Source organism: Drosophila suzukii, chromosome X, assembly GCF_043229965.1.
Source record: "Drosophila suzukii chromosome X, CBGP_Dsuzu_IsoJpt1.0, whole genome shotgun sequence".
Lineage (NCBI taxonomy): Eukaryota > Metazoa > Arthropoda > Insecta > Diptera > Drosophilidae > Drosophila > Drosophila suzukii.
In genome coordinates this window covers 19,967,776-19,988,874 of record NC_092084.1, presented here as the reverse complement: position 1 = coordinate 19,988,874, position 21,099 = coordinate 19,967,776, and the positions used below count along the sequence as shown (strand labels likewise).

General features: G+C 42.0%; 1 protein-coding gene across 3 annotated transcripts; it reads left to right on the top strand.

Annotated features, from left to right (window-relative positions):
• Window positions 1-317: 317 nt before the first annotated feature.
• Window positions 318-20,368, top strand: rudhira (breast carcinoma-amplified sequence 3 protein rudhira). Of its 3 annotated transcripts, none has more exons than XM_065868063.2 (8): window positions 318-1,368; window positions 7,191-8,354; window positions 8,831-9,134; window positions 9,198-10,125; window positions 10,191-10,497; window positions 10,604-10,857; window positions 10,920-11,072; window positions 13,566-18,416. In XM_065868063.2, the coding sequence occupies exons 2-8, from the start codon at window positions 7,474-7,476 to the stop codon at window positions 16,883-16,885; spliced, it is 6,147 nt and encodes a 2,048-aa protein (XP_065724135.2). In that variant the 5' UTR covers window positions 318-1,368; window positions 7,191-7,473; the 3' UTR covers window positions 16,886-18,416. The 3 variants fall into 3 exon arrangements, with proteins under 3 accessions (XP_065724135.2, XP_016924003.2, XP_016924004.2); XM_017068514.4 differs by having other exon boundaries at window positions 13,554-18,416; XM_017068515.4 differs by lacking the exon at window positions 13,566-18,416 and adding an exon at window positions 19,038-20,368 and having other exon boundaries at window positions 321-1,368.
• The last annotated feature ends 731 nt before the right edge of the window (window positions 20,369-21,099 follow it).

Sequence of the window (21,099 nt, the reverse complement as noted above, 5' to 3'; positions counted from 1 at the left end):
TATAGGTACCTAAAAGCCCAAATATTTGCAATGAAATGTGGTCAAATAAAGTGTTCTAAAATATGTTATGTGTGTACTAACTTGATTTTTCTATTTAATACGAAGTTATTAACGATCTCGGCGTTATAATTTTAAGGCTTTTGAACTTGATTATTTTCCTTATCAGATATAACTTACTTTGGTATATTTAGGTATTTATTCCCGAAAGCCCAAGCCTGGTCACACCAAACTAGAGATGGTCAAATCGCCAATAGCTACTTTCGACCGTACCGTAATCACCCTGCCAATTGGGCATTTGGTTTCTAGCCGCCACGGTCACATTGGCCCAGCACCCAGAAGAGAGAGACAAAAAACAGAGACAGAAACAGCGCAGCAACCAAAATAATAACAATTAATAATACTAAGTGTCCGCTGAAGATATTACACGAATAAAGGCAAACGCTCGCTAGCAGTCAGACCAGCTAGTACTAGTTTTTTTTCCCTTTCGTTTTGGCAGCAGTCTCTCTTGGTTATTTTCTGTTTTTTTTTCTGTTGCGACGCATAAATCGTCTTTAATCGATACATATATATATATATATATATAAGTTAACGGAGAGTTCAAAAACAAGGCGAACGATTGCAAAATTAATTTGAATGTCGCAGTTACTTTTTGTGCAGCAACAACAACATTGGCAGTAGGCAGTACAACAATAACAAAATCATAAACGAAAAAGAAGTCCAAAAAAATAAAACGTACGACGCAGCGCAGTCGTTGTGTCTGTATTGGTGCGTGTGCGTGTGTGTGTGAGAGTGCGAGTGAGCCAGCAATAGGGCTCTGCGTCGACGGCGGCAGCGGCAGAAGAGGAAGAAACAAAAAAGTTCAGTTTTTTTCAAACAAAACTCGAGCTCCGCAGTTGAGAATTGGCTGCGCGTTTCGAAAAAAGCTGAAATTAATTAGTAGTAGCCCGAAAAAAATTAAGCGACGACACTTAGAGGGCGTGGCAAAACAACAAGAAAACAAATAATTAAAAGCAACAAAAAGGGGGCGGATAGAAAGAGAGAGGAAAAGCAAGACGCAGTTGGAGATTTTTGTTGCTGCTGCTGCCGCCTGCAACAAACGAAGATAATAAAAAAGAGGAGCTCGAAAAACAACAGTAACAAGAACAACAACAACAACAGCAACAGCAGAAGGAAATCAACAACAAAAGCTAACTCAAGCGAGAGATACATAGAGACCTAAAGAGAGCGAGCAGCTGAAAACATATGATTTTTGTTTGTGTTGTTGTTTTTGCGCGCGCTCTGCGGAACGTGTGAGAAAAGTGGAACGAGTTGTGTTTCAGCTGCTGATTCAGATTCAACCAACGAACAGCAACAACAACAACGCAAGTGGTAAGTTCTTCCTCTTCTTCTAGTTGTTTTTGTTTGACGCGCAAAAAAAAAAGAAACGTAAAAGATAGAACAAAAAATCGTGTATATACATATGTAAATCGAAAATCAAACCTCTATTTATGCAACTATTTGTTTATTGTTGCTCTGTCGAAATCACAGACGTGTAAATTGTGCAAACAAAGAGCCAAGAATAGAGCGAAAATCGAGGGTACGAAGAGAAGTGGAAAGAGAGAGCAGAAATTTTTGTACCACCAAGTATTTGCTGTTATTTAAATGTCAAAAGTAGTGGAAATTTTGTTTTGGCTGTGACGCGAAAAAAACAATATTTCAAAACACAAACAATGAAGGAAAAAAAATCACACACAGATACACTCGCTTATATATGTAAACATGTGTGTGTATGTGCGCATTAGACGGGCAACAACAAAGCAGTGGAAACGAAACGGACTGATAGTGGAACACATTTGGGCACAGTGGTTGAAAAGTGAAGAGATCAGAGGTTTAAAGAAAACAAATGTGTGTCGTTATTATTCTGAAAATTTGAATTTGACAGGGAAGATTTTAAGCAGATCTAGATTTCGAACATATTTTTAAATACATTACTATTATACAGATATTCTTTACTTATAACGTCAAATCACCTGTTCTTTATTTAGTACATAAACATTTTTATATACAACTAAGAATGTGCATTATGCATTTACTCCACTGTGCGACGCTGCGAGAGAGAGCAACAACAAAATTTCGTTGCAGCTCAGTTGCTGCAAATGCGTTAGTGTGTGCATTCAAGTGCATCTGAATGTGTGTTAGTTTTGTTTTCGTTTTCGGCTCTCTTCTCCCTCTCTCTCTCTATCCCTCTCTCACTTGTGCCTTCTGACTTGTGTATATATTTTGATAATTGCTCTGCTTTTGGCTCTTTGTTTTCCAACTGTATTTAAGGGCAACAACAACAACAACAATGACAAAAACAACACGCTGGTCGTGTAATCAAAAAATAACAAAAATATTTGAATGGCACAAATTGTTTTCGCTTCATTTACGAATTTAAAACGCACATTAAAAGTGACATTTTTCAATTGCCACCCCCAGTATCCGCCTGCTCTTCTTCATCTCCTCCTTCGCCCCCACCCTTCCCCTGGCCCATTTGTGATTTTACCTAATAGAAATGTTTGCCAAAAAATCTGGCAATGTTTGGGCGAGTGGGTGGGTGTCATTGAAAATAAGCAGAAACACAAAAGCAGAAGAACAAAACATAAAAAAAGCGAAAATTGCATTCCGCCTGTCAGCACTACAGTGGGGCTTTAATAAAAAAAAATTCGTCTTTTATAGTTAGTGAATCTTTTTGACTTATTTATTTATTATTTTGCTCATTTTTACCTTTTATTTTAACATTTATATTCCATATTTTTAAAATATCACATTTTAATCCATTATTTTCTTGAATTTATACTAGATTCAGAGCAACAACTTAATATTTTTTCCAAAATTTTGGTATAATGTATAATCATTTCATAATATTAAAGTGCTGCAATAAAATTCCTATACAATATAAAAGCGGGGTTTCCTTGTATAGTTTAAATAATATAATGTCTGTACAATCTATACATGAAATCATATAAATTTTTAAAAATTAACAACAGATTATGTTTTAAATTTAAAAATAATTCTTAAATCTTCCTTGATATAACTATACATATATATCATTGATATCATAGAATCAAAGAGTTTTGATGATAGATGGATGGATGAATGAGATCTTATACCTAATACAATGTGAATTTATCACACTTAATCTCCCTAAAAACTGAGTTTAGTAAAGGGTTCAGGCAGTTCATTTCGAAAAGGTTCTACTGCGGTAGGTACATGGCCTATAGGTTAGTTTTATCTACTCTAGACCAAGGGGTTCCTTTGTTCGCATCCAAGGACTGCCAAAGGTTGAGGGACGTGGGGACGGGAACCCAGAAGCCTTATCATCTGATGAGGTGTACGGGGGCGTGTGTGACTGATATACGTATTCCTCTTTAATCTGCTTCAATAGAAATTATTTCGTTCGTAATCTAGTGAAAATAATCAGCTGTGTGTGGGTTGATGAACTTGTTCTATATAGAATCTGTTTCACAGATACTTTATAAAGTACCTACGTGCAACTTGGGGGAACAAAAATGCTAAAAATATCAATTATGAAGAGAGTTCTTTTAATTTGGCATGTAATATATGCAAATGAATTGACATCCCCGCATTTGTTTGGAACATATCAAATTCTAAATATAATATATTTCCTATTTTGTCGTGTATTATTAGCACTGGTAACCATTGCTTTTGTTGCATTTAAGCTGCTGTTACTCACAGCCTAAAAAACACGTTTTTATTACTAGAACGGATGAAATTGCATGTCTAATATGTATCTAAACGGTGTGTGCTGGTATTTATAGTAACACCTGTTCGCGAATTGCAATCGTGTGCGAGTGAGCTATTGTTGGCTATCTTTGGCTATCGTAAAAGGAAACAAAAGAAAAGGGAAAAGAGACTTGCTGAGATTTTGTCAAGTGGCTTTTGGCAATGGGCAGCATAAACAATGGGCCCAAAACGAGGAACAAAAAACATGCTGGGGTTTCTCTTTTCCTTTTGCATTCTCTTCCTCTCTTTCTGCAATTGCATTTGAGCCCGAGATTCGTTTATGCGTTGGCTTGAACTTGCTGTGGAATTGATCGAGTGTCAAGGATACGTGTAAACTAATGCGAGGGCAGGTACAGGCTAACTTCTATAAAAAGAATCTTATTAGATAACTGGCTGGTAAGCTAACTTTTTATTCGAAGTTTTGAAACAAAAGCTAGAAATTGTTTTAGAAATAGAATTTCAAGAAATATCAAAGGTTTTACAATGTATGTACATGTTTAGACAATTTAAAATGTGATCTAAAAAAATATTTTTCCAAAAAACAACACCAATATTTTTTCACGTTCCGTGTATTAAAGATAGGATAATTCATTTTTTACATAACATAGAGTATTTCTAAAAATCCAAGTTTTGAAATAAAACTTTAACCAGTATTAAAGTTTCTACAACGTACATGTTTAGACAATATAAGATTTGATCTAGCTTGTACGTTTATCTAAAAAAATATTTAAAAAAAAAGGGGTTTTTAGTATAGTTGTCTCTTAGCAACGTGATTCAATTTTCTGTATATGAAAGATAGGATGATGCATTTTTTACATAACATAGAGCTTGACACAAAAATAGTTCTTTAATATTAACTCAAAAATCGTGCTTTCGACTTAACTGATAATGAGCTATGTTTATGTGTATTTATAGGTATAATATTTATATATTATTTATTTATTTCGATTTAAAGAAGTTGCAAAAATACAATTATTTGTAACCTTACAATAAATGTAGCTGAAATCCTCTAAAAATGTTTTTTTTCGTAAATATTTGGTGACCCAAATTTTGAATGCTGGAATGCCTTTTTTGGAAGCTTGACTGTATTAACATTGAGGGGTCTTTCTCTTTCTCCCCCAACGAAATTAATGCCGTTTGGATGCCTATTGCTGAACAAAGACAAATGCGTTACTTATGGTCGCCATGGGTGGGAGGGAGAGAGGAACAGCCAGGGGGCGGGAGGCCATCTCTTTCTCACACAAGTAGCCTTTGGGTGTGTGTGTGACATTGCTTGTTGCTATTACAGTTATTGTTTTTGTTTTTGTTGCGCGTGTGCCAAGCCAATTGAGGAATGCAGCGATGCAGCTGCACTCTTCCCACACCCCACTCCCCGCTTTATGATGATACCCATTTTTTTTTGGGGCTTAACCCTTAAGCCCCCCCACCCATCATACATTTATTGTTTCTTTCGGGAACTTCAAGTGCTCCAAAGTAATTCCTCTTCGGAATTTCGCAACTTTTTACAAGCGTTTAATTGAATCATTACGCCTTTACAACACGACTTCGTGCCTTATCATTTGCCAATTCCAATACGGAATACTATATGCCATGTGCATACGTATGTATATTGTATATATATATAAGTATAACTTGGTAATTACCTCATTTCTATCTATATGTGGCGAAATACTCGTTTAATCAATTGCAACCACACGTGGAAAAGTTTTGCAAACTGCCTATGTATTTACTGAATAAGTAATAATCTCGATAGGGATCGTTCACCTGCTGTCCTCTGAACGGATTGAATAATTAATGAATGACCACTTGGGAGATAGACGAAGAATTAGAAATATGTCTAAAAGTTTAAACGACAAATTTTTAGAGGTGTGCAAATATAATATTATTCGGAATTTAATGGGTCTATAAGTCTAGTTTTGGGTCACCAGTCAATTGGAAACAAACAAATTGATAGCATTAAAATAGATCAATATGAACAAGCTTCTTAGAAATTAGATTTCGATAGACTTTAGAACTGTTAATTTTAGCAATAATTTCATTTTAAAATTTGTTGTAAAATGGCAAAAGCTATAAAGGTTAAAATCCGAGTTCTATAAATTTGGTAACAATTATAACATAGAAATTTCCACTGAATCAAATTATTTGGATTGTTATTCTCATCATTAATTTCTTGTGGGGTCATAAGGGTTAATAAGTTTTCCTTTTCTGGACAATTGTTGCTCTATCGTTTGCTCTTCTCGCTCAATTCCTTTTTCGTTTTCCCAATTGGAAAGGGGAGAAAGAGATCTGTGGCTTGGCTTAAACGGTTATTTCCAATAAGTGGGGGAAACAGAGAGCTTCTTTGTGTTTGCATATTGCGTTTTGCTGGCGAATCGCAGCTGAAAACGGAACAGAAAACTAAAACTAGAAGCCAAAGCAAATGGCCTGATGATTTCTGCGTGACTTTGAGGTTTGTTGTTGTGGTTTGGAGCTTGTTTTGTTTTCGCGTTGGCAGTGTGAAAAAAACAACAAATATTGTTTAACTTTTTCCGTAGTTTTTTTTTGCTTTTTCTTTTAAACAAACATACGTTCAATTTGTAAGCGTATTTTGTTGTTATTTTATTGCACTTTATGTGCGCCCCATGGAATCGGAATTGACAAAAGCGAAGGGGGACAAAAAGCAACCGAAAAATTAAAATTAAAATAAAAACAAAGTGTAGAGCAGAAAATCCACGTAATGCGCTAATAAATTGGTAACAAGAGAGCGTAAATTGGTGGTGGGAAAAGGGGGGTGGTGCTGAAGGTGACAGTGGGTGGTGGGGGGCTGGCTCTGTCCAAAGATTAAAGCTTTTTGATTGAGACAAAGGGAAAACGGAACGGAATGGAATGACCAAAAGAAACTATGAAATGTGCGCATTAGGGTGGACATTATTTCACTGTTTAATCATCGTTGTTGCTGGTTTATTTTATCGCTCATACGTAGTGTGGCCCTTTGTAAGGCAAACAAAATATTGTTTTTCTTATTGAGAGTGATGTAATATTATTCTTTTTTGGTGGGTATAAGAATTCGACTATTGTTAAGATAGGCATAGGAATTAAGAAGTATATGGATTACATGTATTCTGAATGTTAAATCAAGTTTGTTTTATCATATTTTTTACAACCAGTTTTAAGTTGAATTTCAATTTCTTTGTATTGTGCAATGAGTCAACACACATAATGAATAATAATGACTTGCGAAATATGCCAACAAAAGGTTGAGCGACTATCATCACAAGATCTTCAAACTACAAGTTCCCATTTCACATATTCGGGCAAAGGTCGCCTGTTCGCTTATTGGGGTTCACCCTAAAGAGAGTGAAAAGAGTGTGGAGCGGTGAGCGGGGAAGATGCATGTGTGAGATTGTTCAATTTGTTTATTTATTGTTTTTGCTTTCTATTTGCAGTTGACAACAAGAGAGAGCCAGAGAAAGAGAGCGAACGAGCGGGGGAAAGCAAGAACCGATCAGACGCAGTGTCTCCAGGAGAGAAATAGAATAAGCGAGAGAGAGAGAGAGAGAGAGAGTAACACCCACTGCCCACTGCCACCCCCAGCCGCCCGCCGTCCACTGACCTCCAGTGTGGAGGCACTGCATCATTGGCAGCAGCTGTGGTAGCAGCTAGAAGAGGAGCGATTCCGGCGGCCAGCAGCAGCCACCACCGGCCATCCCCCCCATCAGCCACCGCATCATGTCCGCGGACTCGCCACGCCGCCATCCCTCCGGCGTGGTCGGTTCCGGCATTGGATCGAGCTCCGGATCCGGATCCGGTTCTGGCTCCGGTTCGGCCGGCAGCAGCAGCAAATCGGGCACCGCCGTGCCCGCCATTGTGCCGCCGCAAACAGTGTCGGATCGCTCGATCCTCGACTCGGCCATTGGCTTCATCAATGAAGTGACATTGGCCAATCAGCCGGTGCAGGATCCCAAGGACACCATCACCTGGGCCCGTTTCGAAACGTGTGCGGATGTTAGCGATCCACGTTTCGGCGACGACTGGGAGCTGGAGGGGAATGCAGCGCCGCCACTGCTCCTGATACTCGGCTACGGTCTGGGCGTCCAAGTGTGGGCCATACCGGCCAACGGCGAGGCCGTTGAGGTGCTATCCTGGCGTCACGGCGTCGTCACTGCCCTCCGGGTGCTGCCCACGCCGGCCACGGCTGTTGCCCTGGACGAGAATGGGCGGGCGGATGAGCCAGTCGATGCCTTTGCCGAGAAACGTCCCCTGGTGGCATTTGTCGATGGAGGCAGTGCAGCGGCCAGCGGTCTACTGGCTGGCAACTCGGGATTGGGCTTGGGTGGCGGCGGCGGAGGCGGTGGAATCACAATTGTCGGCGGATCGGGTGGAGGAGTTGGCGGTATTGGAGTATCGGCTGCCGCCCAATTCAGTGCCGTGAATTTTATGTCCCTCAAGACGGGCGTCCAGGTCAAGACGATCAAGTTCAAGAACGCCGTGCTGGACATCCAGGCCAATCGATCGGCGGTGGTCATAACGTTCCACGAACGGATCGCCGTCTTCGATGCCAGGACGCTGGAGGACCGCCTCACCATCACCACCTGCTATCCCAGTCCGGGGTGAGTGAACTCAATGGGATTAATGCATATATCCTAGTACTTCAGTTGAGCTAGCTCTAAATGTTTAGACTTACTAGTCCATTCTATAGACTGTTTGATATTAAGATAGTTATATATTCCGGTTTCTAGTTCTATTAATTAAGGTCTTAGAGATACAACAGAGTCATTGGTAACCGTTTATGGGGTCAATTGAACTACTTTAATATTTTCTTATCTTATTATAAACATCTACATATATATGTATGTAAATGCCATTTAATCGTTCAGTTCAAAGTGAAGTTAGTTATTCCACCCAATCACTTAGAAATAATGATAATGAGGAGGTAATGGACTCAATTTAGAGGCTCGATTAACTTTGATTATAGTTTTTAGTTCAACTAGCTGTGGGTTAAAATGTAATGTATGTTAGGACTAGCTTCAGTTGAATCTTGTAGTGATCTTGAACTTATTTGAAATGTGGCTCTCTTTCTTGGCAGGATCAACCCCAATCCCATTGCACTGGGACCGCGCTGGCTGGCATATGCGGAGCACAAGTTGCTGCACTCAAAGCGCAGCGGCGGCGGATGCGATGGCGAGGGCGTTCCCAGCTACACGGCCACTGTGCTCAATGCGGCCAAATCCTTTGGCAAGGGACTGCGAGAGCTGGGCGAGCAGGTGGCCGCCGGACTGACGGGCACCACCGCCGGCAGCGGTGCCAGCTCCAAGAGCAGCAGCTTCGACTCGGCCAGCGGTGGTCCGGATGCCAAGCAGTCGGGTGTGGTCACCATCATCGATGTGAAGGTGGGTGGAAATGGGATTTCCGCTTCCCGACTTGATCTCTAAACGATCTCTTTCCGATTGCAGCATCCGGTGAAGGACTACAGTCCCACGACGGGTACTCCGCTGAGCTCCACGGGTGGCTCCCAGGGCGGTGGCGATCCCATCGTGGCTCATTTTGTGGCCCACAGCGAGGCTCTGGTGGCCATGGAGTTCGACAGCTCCGGCATGCTGCTGCTCACCGCCGATCGACGCGGCCACGATTTCCACGTGTTCCGAGTGCAACCGCATCCGGTTGGTCCCAGCCTGGCCGCCGTGCACCACTTGTATGTGCTGCATCGCGGAGATACTAGCGCCAAGGTGCAGCACATCGCCTTCTCGCTGGACTCGCGCTGGGCTGCCGTGTCCACGCTGCGCGGCACCACCCACGTCTTCCCCATCACGCCCTACGGCGGCGCCATGGGCGTTCGCACGCACACCTCGCTGCATGTGGTCAACAAGCTGTCACGCTTCCACCGGAGTGCCGGCCTCGGAGCAGATGGGCGCTCCAGTTCGCCGATCTCGCACTCGGAGAGCACGACGTTTGTGCAGTCGCTGCAGCCGTATCACAATCCCACATTGCCGCCGTATCCGCGTCCATCGGTGGTACAGCCGCTGGCCCAGCTGCGCCAGCCCTTCACTCTGGGATCACCGCCAGGATCGGCGGGCCTGGGCGGTGGAGTGGGCGGTGGCGTTGGCATGGGCACCGGAGTTAGTTCCGGTGGTCATGGAGGCGTTGGTGTGGGCAGCAGCAGCCAACGGCAGCGACAGCGCCTCTCCTCGCTGTCGGACGACAGTGGCAAACCGCTGAGCGTCTGTTCCATCTTCGCCAAATCGCGCTCCTGGCTGCTGGAGCCACCGATGGCGACACGAGAGCAGCCGCATCGCGTCCAGCGCAAGGCGGTGGACTCGCTCTTCGTGATGGCCGGACACGGGGCGCTCATCCAGTACGATCTGGACACTAAGCTAGCCTCACGTGAGTCACACGATTGGTGTTCTTTTGTTTCATCTACTAAATGGCATTTACTCACCCTTGCACAGATGTTGCCAAAGAGAAGATTTGTGATGACACGCCCATCGAGCTGGAGGTGGAGGCCCGTGCCCAGTGGAATCTGGGGCGGCGCAAGGATGGATCTCAAGAAATCGCACCACCGCTGACGCTGGACAATTGGCTGATCAAGGATCGCCATGCCAGCCTGCTGCTGGACAGCGCCCATCATTTCGATGAGCCGGACGAGCGGGCCGAAAGCTGGCTGGCGCAGGTGGAGATCATCACGCACGCAGGTCCCCACCGCCGGCTGTGGATGGGACCGCAGTTCGTCTTTAAGAACTACAACACGCCCAGCGGGTGAGGATTGCTTAGGATTACTGAAGTTATCTTCAATAGCTTTTAATTAACCATTTAATTCGTTATATATCCCAATACTTATACGTTTTTATGTTACCTTTTCCAGTTCGAATCTGAACCACGTCGATGCAGAGGCGGTGGAGATAGGCGTTACCAAGACGTCGACCACCACGCTGCCTTCGACGGCAGCAGCTTCGTCTGCTCTGGGAGTAGGCTCGGTAGGGGCCAAGGATCGGTCCAGTCCGCTGAACATGCCACTGAATGCAGCCACTTCGGTGGGAGGAGCTGGCATCGGTAGCTCAGCGGTGACGGGACGCAGCGGTGCCGGAGTACCGGTTCTAATCGAATCCGGATCTTATAGTAAGAAAGTCAACCTGACTACAGCTTCTTTAAATAACTAATATTTTTGATAAACGCAATAGGCAGCATTGAGCAGAGTCCCAAGTTGATGGATCGCTTCCGACATGGTCACTTGGACTCGGATTATGTCCATGGCGACACCCGTCTCAAGGAGGATTTGGCGGATGCCATGCGTGAATCCCCATCCACGGCTGCCGCGCGACGTGAAAATACGGGTGAGTGGCAATCGAATCCGAAATCGTCCTGGATAGATGTACACATAAATATCGCATGTTGTGCAAGACTATTGGAATGCTAGCCGATGATTGTGGGAAAAGTACTGCTTGTGTGGCTCTGGAGGGGATCTCAGTTCCCTCCTGGCCATCCAAGTGGGTGAATTCCTAGAATCAAAAGCATCCTCCTTGATAGTTAGCCGATTCTCGATGTCTTCACAAATCGTTTTATTAATTGTCTACGATCTATTCAAACGTTATATGTTCCATTTTTTATATTTTGGTTTTAAGTTTTTGTTTTTGAAACACTTTATTATATATATATATATATAAATTCTTACGTTTTAATTTACAAACGCTTTCAAAATGAAAATGTTTAATTCAAAATATTTTTGGTGTTCAAACAAAAGAAAAAAAGCTGTATTTAAATATTGATTATAAAACACCACGAAATTGGCATTGGTTGTTGGTTGTTGATAAAATGATGATGAACTATGATGATATGATGCTGATGATGATGATGTTATAGCCATCCCTCCCACCTCTCACCCTTGCATGATCCTTTTACTCTACTTATTCTCATATCACTAAGCTTTCTCCTCATTCCTCATCCATTTACATTTCTCCCTTTCTCTGTGTGTGTGTTTGAGTGTGTGTATTGGAGTGTTTTTTGGTGTTTGGTGTGTTGGTGTTTTTTTTTTTAACTTTCAGTTGTTGAAATTTTATTTTTCTAGCCGGAAAAAAACATTGCATATGCAAATTAACCATAAATATTTTCTTTGGTGTTTTTGTTTAATCGTAAAATGAGATACAATTTAAATTAATCTATTTCTATCTTAATGACAACTAAATTTAAGCTAACAACATTTTTGTCACAGCAGAGTCCTCTATCCAAAAGAAAGAAAACCACAAAATCTACCTTACCCCTAAAAGAATTCTTCTGCAACACATTATATTACACATCGACTTTTAACACTTCTTTGCCCCATTGGTCGCTGTTAATCCTGTCGTGCACTTAACCCCCTGGGATGGATCGAACTGATCGGGTAGAATGTATGGAGATATATTTAACCTTGATCTGTTCCCCATTAAAAGGAAAATTTAACAAAATTGCCTCTACAGCTCGATATGGACGCTTTTTCAAACCGAAACAGCACAGACAACCATTTTTGAATTTCTTAACGTTCTTTTTCACCATCGCCCTTTTGGTATTTAAACATTTTTTTAATGTTGTTTTTTCTTTTAAAAGATTTTAGTACACTTATACTTCTTTTCACAGTCAACCCTTACCATTACCATTTTCAATTCCCACTTTTTGTTTTAAACACTACCATATTTTTTACCACCGCTATGACACTTGTTTCCAAATTTTCACCATTAAACTTCCGAACACACTTTCTAACACATAGTTTTGAAATTTTCACCACCCATTTGGCTCATATCATTCAGTTCTGTGTAATTTACACCATTATTCCTTAACTTTTTATCCCATGGTTGAATTTCTCCATCACATGGTTGCATTTCATCACATGGTTGCATTTTATTCACCTCGATGCACTTTTCACCTCAATGCTTCGCCGCTTCCTCTTCTTCTGCTTCACTTTCTTATGGGTGCCCCTTTTCGTCCTTGTCTCTTGTGATTCGTTAAATACACTTATGATTTCTATTCGTTTGCTAAAAATAACGAAAGTAAAATTTTAAACCGAAAGTTTCATTGCACGTGCGAGTGAGAAAGCCATAGAGTGATTGGGTTCGAGTGAGATGGAGAGAGGGAGAAAGCGAGGGAGGGAGAGAGAGAGAGAAAGAGAACGGTTGAGAGGAAAGAGCACATTAATCTACATGAATCTTTTAATAAAAAGCCAAAGCCATAAAAATTTCGAAAACGCAATTCAAAATTCACGATAAAACAATATTCCAGTTTCTTTATTATTTCCCCAAAATCAATGTCACGCTACTATTTTCTTAACTTTAATTTTATAATTCTTTTCGTTTTCACACTAAAACAAAAAATAAAACAGACAGTTAAAAAAAAAGTATATTTTCGTTTTTCATTTTTTAATTTGCCTAAAACAAATATCTATATTTACAAAGTTTTTTATTTTTCTGTTCCACGTTCGATTTTCCTTTTTTGTTTTGAGTGTTTTCCGCTTCCTTTTCAATCGATCAACTGCTCGAAAAATAAAAGTTTTCAACGCGCATACTGCCAATTAAAAAACAAACCAAGCTTAGCTAAAATATTTAAATAAAATAATTCACACAATAAATAGATGAAACAATAGAAGCTAAAAATATATTTTTCAATTAAACATTTTCAAAACTTCGAATCAATATCGAAATCAAAATTTGCCTTTGGCTTTTTGTTTTTTGTTTCCTGTACGAACCGAAAATGCGCTTTTCTCATAATTTGTTTTCTCTTCTATTTCTCTTTTTCTCCGCTCTGTATTCTGTGTCCTGTGCCCCACCGTTGTTGTGCCCCGCCTCCAGCTGCCTCTGCAGATCATGCAGCTTCTTCGGGTGGCGACCACCTGGCCACCGGTTCCTCGCCAGCCCCCCAGGATCTCCTGGCCGCCGGCGGCGTCGGAAGTTCGTCCTCGAATTGTGATAATGCCTGCTATTATGATGCCCTCGCCGAGCACGAGAGTCTCAACGATCTGGACGAGGTGGTGGAGGATCAACATCAGCATCAGCATCCGGATACGGAGACGCATTTGCACTCGATGGATTCCATTTCAGCCCTGGCCTCCGTTCTGCCCAACATTTGCAGCTATACGCGTGTGGAGAAAATGGTCAATCCCCTGGGCACGGTCACGGATCTGAATGCTGGGATCTCTGGGGAACTGCAGGCGGATATGCTGGACGAGGTGGTGGGCCAACTGGCCGCTGAGGACACGGTGATCCATGAGAATTGTGATGAGGCTCTGTTCCGGCCAGTGGTGGCCATATTTTGCAGTGATCCAGTGGAGAGACAAAAGCTCCTCCAGAAGAATCAGAAGACGGACGAAGAAACGGCATCGGAACTGGAACTGGAGCAGGCCATTTGCCAACCACCAGTGGTGCTGGTCAACAAGTTGATTGTGCCCGTGATTGCCAAGGAGGTGGACGAGGTGCTCGTCCAGAAGGAGAAGCAGAAGTCCCAGAAGCAATCGCACAAGGCACAGCAGCAGCATCAGCAGCAACAGAAAACCCTACGATCCCTGGCAGCTGCCGAGGATGCTGCGCAAGCGCAGAAATTCGCAGAGCTTTCGCACCTCAACAAGCCCAAGGGTAATCCCAGCCAGGGTAACAACATTAAAACTGCCAGCCAGAAGAGTGGGAGTGGCACCTCCGAGGATGAGGCCACCACTGCCACGATCGGCAAATCAGCGAAGAAGGCCAAGTGTAACAAGCAAAAGACCAGCGGGAAAGTGATCGAAAGAAAGCCAGAGCAGAAGAATCTAGAGCAGAAGAATCTGGAGCAAGGGAAGATCATAGCGGAGGAGGAGGATGTGGAGGTGGTGAAGAAAGCCAAGCCGGAGGAGGATTCCGATCTGGAATCAGATCATGCAGACAGTCTGTTGGCCAACAAGAGCAGCATTGCAGCCGTCATGGTGAGCAGTGCCAGTGCCCAGGGACTGAGTTTGCATGTGGAGACGAGTGCGTCGGATGCGCAGGACGAGAATGAGGAGGAGGAAGAGGAGCAGGATCTCGAAGAGGAGCCTCCTAGGATGGGCAAGAAAAAGCTTCAACCAGGGGGAGCAGTAGAAACCATGACAATCGACAAGGAGAGGGAGAAATCCAAAGAGAAGGAGCTGAAGCTGAAGGAGAAAGAAAAGGAAACGAAGCTTAAGGAGAAAGAGCGAGAAGAAAGGCTTAAGCTCAAGGAAAAAGAAGATAGATTAAAGGAGAAAGAACGAGAAGAGAAGCTCAAGGAGGAAAAGATCAAAGAGAAGCTGAGAGAAGAGAAACTCAAGGAGGAAAAGATCAAGGAAAAGCTGAGAGAAGAAAAGCTCAAGGAGGAAAAGATCAAGGAAAAGGAAAAAGAAGAAAAGCTTCGAAGGGAGCGGGAAGAGAAGGTAAAGGAGAAGGAACGCGAAGAAAAACTCAAGGAGAAGGAAAGAGCTGATAAGATCAGGGAGAAGGAACGCGAAGAAAAACTTAAGGAGAAGGAAAGAGAAGAAAAGATCAAGGAGGAGCTGCTCAAGAAAAAAGAAAGAGAAGAAAAGCAAAAGGAGAAGGAGAGAGAAGAAAAGCTCAAGGAGAAAGAAAGGCAAGAGAAACTAAAGGAGAAGGAACGTGAAGAGAAGCTTAAAAAGGAAATGGAAGAAAAGCTTAAAGAAAAGGAAAGAGAGGAAAAGCTTAAGGAAAAGGAAAGAGAGGAAAAGCTAAAAGAAAAGGAAAGAGAGGAAAAGCTTAAGGAAAAAGAGAAAGCTGAAAAGCTCAAGGACCTCGAAAGAGAGGCTAAGTTGAAGGAGAAAGAGGTGCAGAAGGAAAAAGAGGCACAGAGGGAAAAAGAGGCCAAAATCAAAGAGAAGGTGGAAAAAGAAAAGGTGAAGGAGAGGGAAAAATCCCTTGAATCCCTCATCCCAGCAAACGTGACCAGCCCATGGAGGCGCGTCGTCGACGAGACTCCACCCAAACTGCCAGCGGTTCAGGATTATCCCAGCCTGGGCAAGAAACCCACTAAGGCGAGTCCGGAAAAGAAGCGGGATGAGAAACTGCTGCCGGAACTGATTACTCCCCCGAAAGAAGTCAAGGACACGTTTGAGGACTTCCTGAGCGGCCTAAAGCCCCTGGAGGCCTTGCCACCTCTGCCTGCTCTGGAACCCCTTGAGGTCAAAGAGGACTCCAAGAAGGAAACGGTTAGCTTAATCAATTTCGAAAGTCCGCTACAGGAAAAGTCGGCGATCCCGCGAAATATTTCCCCACCACCACGGGGTTTCACCGAACAAAATCTGATCCTGGCCCTGTGCGGCTCCCTGCACTACGAAAACGAACAGGAACGGATAAGGAACACAGAACCAGAGGTGCAGACCGAGGTGGTGACCACACCGGAACCGGTATACATAACCCTCGATACTCTGGATCTGCAGAAGTCCACCTCCACATCGAATAACTCTTCCGGATCCGAGGAGATTGTCATCATGGAGGAGCCCATCAAGAAGCTGAGCAAGAAGCACAAGCGACTGAAGCAGCTCCAGCTGCAGCAGCAGCAAAGGGAACGGGAACGAGAACCAGACGACGAGGAGCTGCGTCCTCTGATCAGCATCAGCATGTGCGATTCCCAACTGGAGGTGCAGGAACAGGAACCAGCTGCCAGGGCAATGCCCGACGAGGATGAGGATGTTGAGGAGACAGAGCCAGAGCAATCACTGCCCGAGGATCTGCTGCACTTCGGCAGTAGTGGCGTGGCCACCAATGCCACCAACACGGACAGCGAGGGACCCGTGCCGGCCACCACATCCGATGACAATGTGGTCTACGGCTCCTCCAGCACAACCAATGCCGCACCGCACAAGCTCAAGACCAAGAAGCTGGAGCACAAGATCAATCTGATAGCGGCCATCGAGGCGGCCACCTCCTCGTCCACATCCTCGGCAGAGGAGAGCAGTGTGGAGACGACGGTTCATCCGGATCCTACGGGTCTGGGTCTGGGCATTGGATTGCCATCCTCCCTTTCGCCAGGCGGAGCAGCTGGCTCTGGGAACATGGCCTCGGGTGCTGCCACCCCGGCTACTCTGCCCGCCGCCGCCGGAGGCGTTACCTCTGTGGGATTGGGCGTGGGCGTGGCCAGCCCGCCGAGTGCCACAAAGAAGAAGACGAAACGACGCAAGAGATAAGAATTAGCGATTTGTTTGCTGTGCGTCTTTAGCCTGGTGGTGCTGTGGCATCTGTATGCCAACCGACAGGATGCAGGAGCACCCACTGCCCATGCGCTCCAGCAGCAGCAGCCACAGCCACAGCCGCCGTCGCCGCCGGATCATGCTCTATCGGAACAGCCGGATCAACCTGACAGCCAGCCCAATCCCATCGTGAAGCAGGAGGAAGGTGACCAGCCGGTGGGCAGAACCAGAGCCAAGTAGAGGCAAGCATTTCCTCTACCAGGACAGCAGCAAACGAGGGGAGAACTCCTTCTCCCCACAGCAATTCGAAACGCCCATATATGGAAATGGACAACAACCACGACAGATGACTCTAGATTCTTAATTTTTAGCTGTGTGCAAGAAAAGTAAATCATTTCAGTAACCACAAAACAAAAACAAACAAACAAACAAAAAAACAACAAAACAAAACACAAAACTCTGCAAAAAAATTGTGATTTATCGAAAAGAAAAACAAAAAGTTAGTTATAATGCCTAATTTAAAGCGAAAACAAAACATAAAAAAACAAAAACGACTGTAGCAATTCGTTTAGACAAAAAACATAAAAACCAATGAGGAAAAGCGACAAAAAATATTTAAATACTAACCGATTTTTAAGTGCAAAGTTATATTGTTAGCTATACATTTCTAGAAACTATGAATACAACAGAACATATATATAAACCACACCCATTTATATATATGTATATATAAATATATATATTTAATTGAAAGAAAAAAAAAAGGCCTAAACGTAAACACACAGATCATGTATCGAAAATAATCAATGCTCTCAAATTGTACATAAATGGCGCCCAAACATTCGCTCAGTGCGGAAATCGAAATTTGTAAAATTGAAATCCTGCCCCCTAGCTTACACACACACACTAAACACACACACATGCAGCTCTAGCTTGCAGGACACACAGTTGGAAGTTAATGGTTAAATAAATATTCAACCCCATATGGGTATTCAATTTTATCCATAGAACGATTTTCCCCAGAAACTACACTTTCCTGCCCAAAATCCAACTGGGTGTAACTTTTGCAAAGCAACTAATTATAATAACTAAACCGTATTGATTATAATACTAATTGTCCAATGTCACAATCGTTTGAACTTGTTTTTAGGCTTTGCTTTCGTTAAGTTTTCTCCATACTCGTTCAAGTTTCATCTAGTTTCTCCCACACTCAAGGTCCCCTTTTAAAATGTTCTATTATTTGTTTGTTAATTTATTAAATTTATTAGAAATTGTCTCTTGTGTATGTTTTTATTTCGTTTTTCTCCTATTTTTTTTTCTTTAAAAGATTGTAAAAAGTAAGGAAATCAGTTGTTTTCTGTATATAAATATATGTATATCGTATAAAAATTATGTCTAACTCGCAGTATTTATGATTTACGTTTGAGAGATGGATGAAAAAGGAGGCAAGGAAATCGCTAAACACTAAAATTTAATTTAATTAAATGATGTATGATTAAATAAATGCAATTTTAGTTAAAACAACAAATGAGGCTTACATGTGTTGTTACTGGGTTTGGGGATCTTGTTTTGCAGGTTTAATATTATTAAATCGTTTTTAAAAACCAGTAAAAGTTTTTAATATTGTATTAATAATATTATTGTATCATATCAATTATAATATTGTATTCATAATATTATTATTGTATCATATATTACTAAATTATAAAAGAAGAGCCTAGAAAACGGGAAGTAGCTTCTGCAGCCAAAACGGCTTGATATAAAAATCTAAAAAAAAACCGAAATTCGGAAATAATTCGAAGATGAGTGCCAACTATAAATTTTTTTATATCATATATATTATTATTATTATATCATATCCTATCATAGATAACATTATTATTACTTTTAAAAGCTCTTAAAAACTTAAATTCATAATTAATATTTCAAAAATGTTAGGAATTGATGTTCATTGTATATATTATTTTTCTAAAGTCATGAAAATATTTTTTTTTACGTATTTTGTATGTAAAATCAATTTAATGTGATTGATACTTAAGATATTTTCCTTTTTTTTGCTTGGGAAAATAGAAATATTAATAATCCTAAATCCCCCTTTTGCTCCACTGATAAAGCTGACTAATTTATATGAAATATGTTCCTTCCATAGGCACCTATTTTACCACAGATCAGCTGGATGGCTTGGCTCACAACAACAATAACAACATCAACAACAACATAATCCCAACCAAGGGCAACATGAATCCCAATGCGATGCTAAACAACAAGGGCCAAAAACCGGAGGTCACAGATGCTGGGGACTATCCCATACGCCAATCGTTTGGCGAACACGGTGAACTCTCGACGGTGGTGAACATTGAGGTGTTCGACGATCAGCTGAGCATGAGCAGCATCAGCACCAACAGTCGCCTCTCGCTGGAGGGACCGCCGTCGCAATCGTCGCCGCCACTCAGCCTGACCAACGGGCTGATGGACACCAATCTGATGCACTTCAGCGAGAGTGCGACCACCACTGGAGGAGTGCCGCAGAGGGGTGGTGGCTCCCGCTTCGAGGTGGATGTGGAGCTGGATGGCGAAGAGGACGACGGCGATGGTGACGACGAGGTGGAGGAGGATGAGGATGCTGAGCGGGAGGATCGCCAATTGGGCCGGCGGAATTTGTGAGAGTTAATGCAGAGGGCAGGCCTGTTGGGTGGCCAGCTCCAGTTGCGACGCATCTGCGCCCAGCTCTTCAGCCCCAGTCCGCGTGCTGGCGAGGATCCCCAGACTTAGCTTTCGGTGCTCGCCCTACCCATTCTCTGTATCTGTATCTCCATCGGCATCGGCATCGGCATCTGCCTCGGTATTCGTATCTGTATCTGTGTCTCTGATGAGCTATTGTAGATTAATTTTGCTTGTTTTGTTTAGTCCAAATAGTCGATAGTTGATATATCCGGAAGCGTTGCTGCAGCCATTTTTATTTTTTTGTTTTTTGATTTCCACAGAACACACACAAAGCCCCCCCAGAAAAAAAACTAAAAATGTGAAATGCCAATGCAATAAAAAAAGTAAACAAAATCGTGTGAAAAGATATATAAGCATAAGAAATAGATCAGATCAGACCTCAGCTGAATGCCGTGATATTTAAAATAAAATTTAACAAAAACAAAATAAAAAGAATAGAAAAAGAGGAGCGTAGAACGAAAGAGAGGCGAAATACAATACAATATTAAAAATATATATACATATATCTAATGATCAGAAGGCGCATAAAGCAAACACAATGAACCACAAAATATGAAATATGTAATAGTATAATAATAACACCATCTACTTACCTTAGACTAAAAAAAAGAAGAAAAGCTCCTTAAGCCCAAATTCGAAAAAGTTCTCACCTTATTTCGATTTGCAAATTTTTCCAATTTTTTTGTACCTTAATTAAGTAGGAATTTAGTTTTGTATACTTTTCTATGTAAACCAATGAAGTCCAGTTCAACAATTCACTGTGCGTTTTGTGACTGTTGGATGGGAATGATTTATTATTAAAAAAAAAAACAAGATTACCACACAGACTTCCTCTCCCATAGTTGTAGAATGCACTTTGTAATACCTTAACATTTAGCTACCTGTAAAGTTAACCAATTCCAAGTCTTATTTCTGCCTTCAGCATTCACACACTTTTTTAATTCTTCGATTCTGAAGCGAGAATTCATTCCAAAAACAAAGAAGAAATTTAAAGCTCACACGCAAACCTTAACGTAAAATCCACAATAAAGTCTCCGAAATAAATGAGAAAAATAAAACATATCCATTTACAGTTATACTTATAGTATAAATATTCACACATTGGTGCATTATCGACATCCCAAAACAAAAGTCTTAAGAGAACAGTTCAAACTTCATGGCGAAACACACATATATATATATTTTTATAAACGTTGAACGATGATCTACACATTTATATATATTATAGATGAGCATACTGAGAAATCCCATCCCAAAACTAATCAAAACTCAATCGCAGATAAGCAATGAGTCCTTTCTCTCATTGCCGCTTCCTGTTTCCACCTATAAAAAAAAAAGAAAACTGAGGTCGCTGAAAATAATCATAGATACAAAAACATACACACACACGCATACTGCTGGCCAGGTTGAGGTTGTGGATATAGAAGATTGAAGATTTTATATAGAAACGAGGATGGAAGCTTTATATAGGAGGAGAAACAAACATA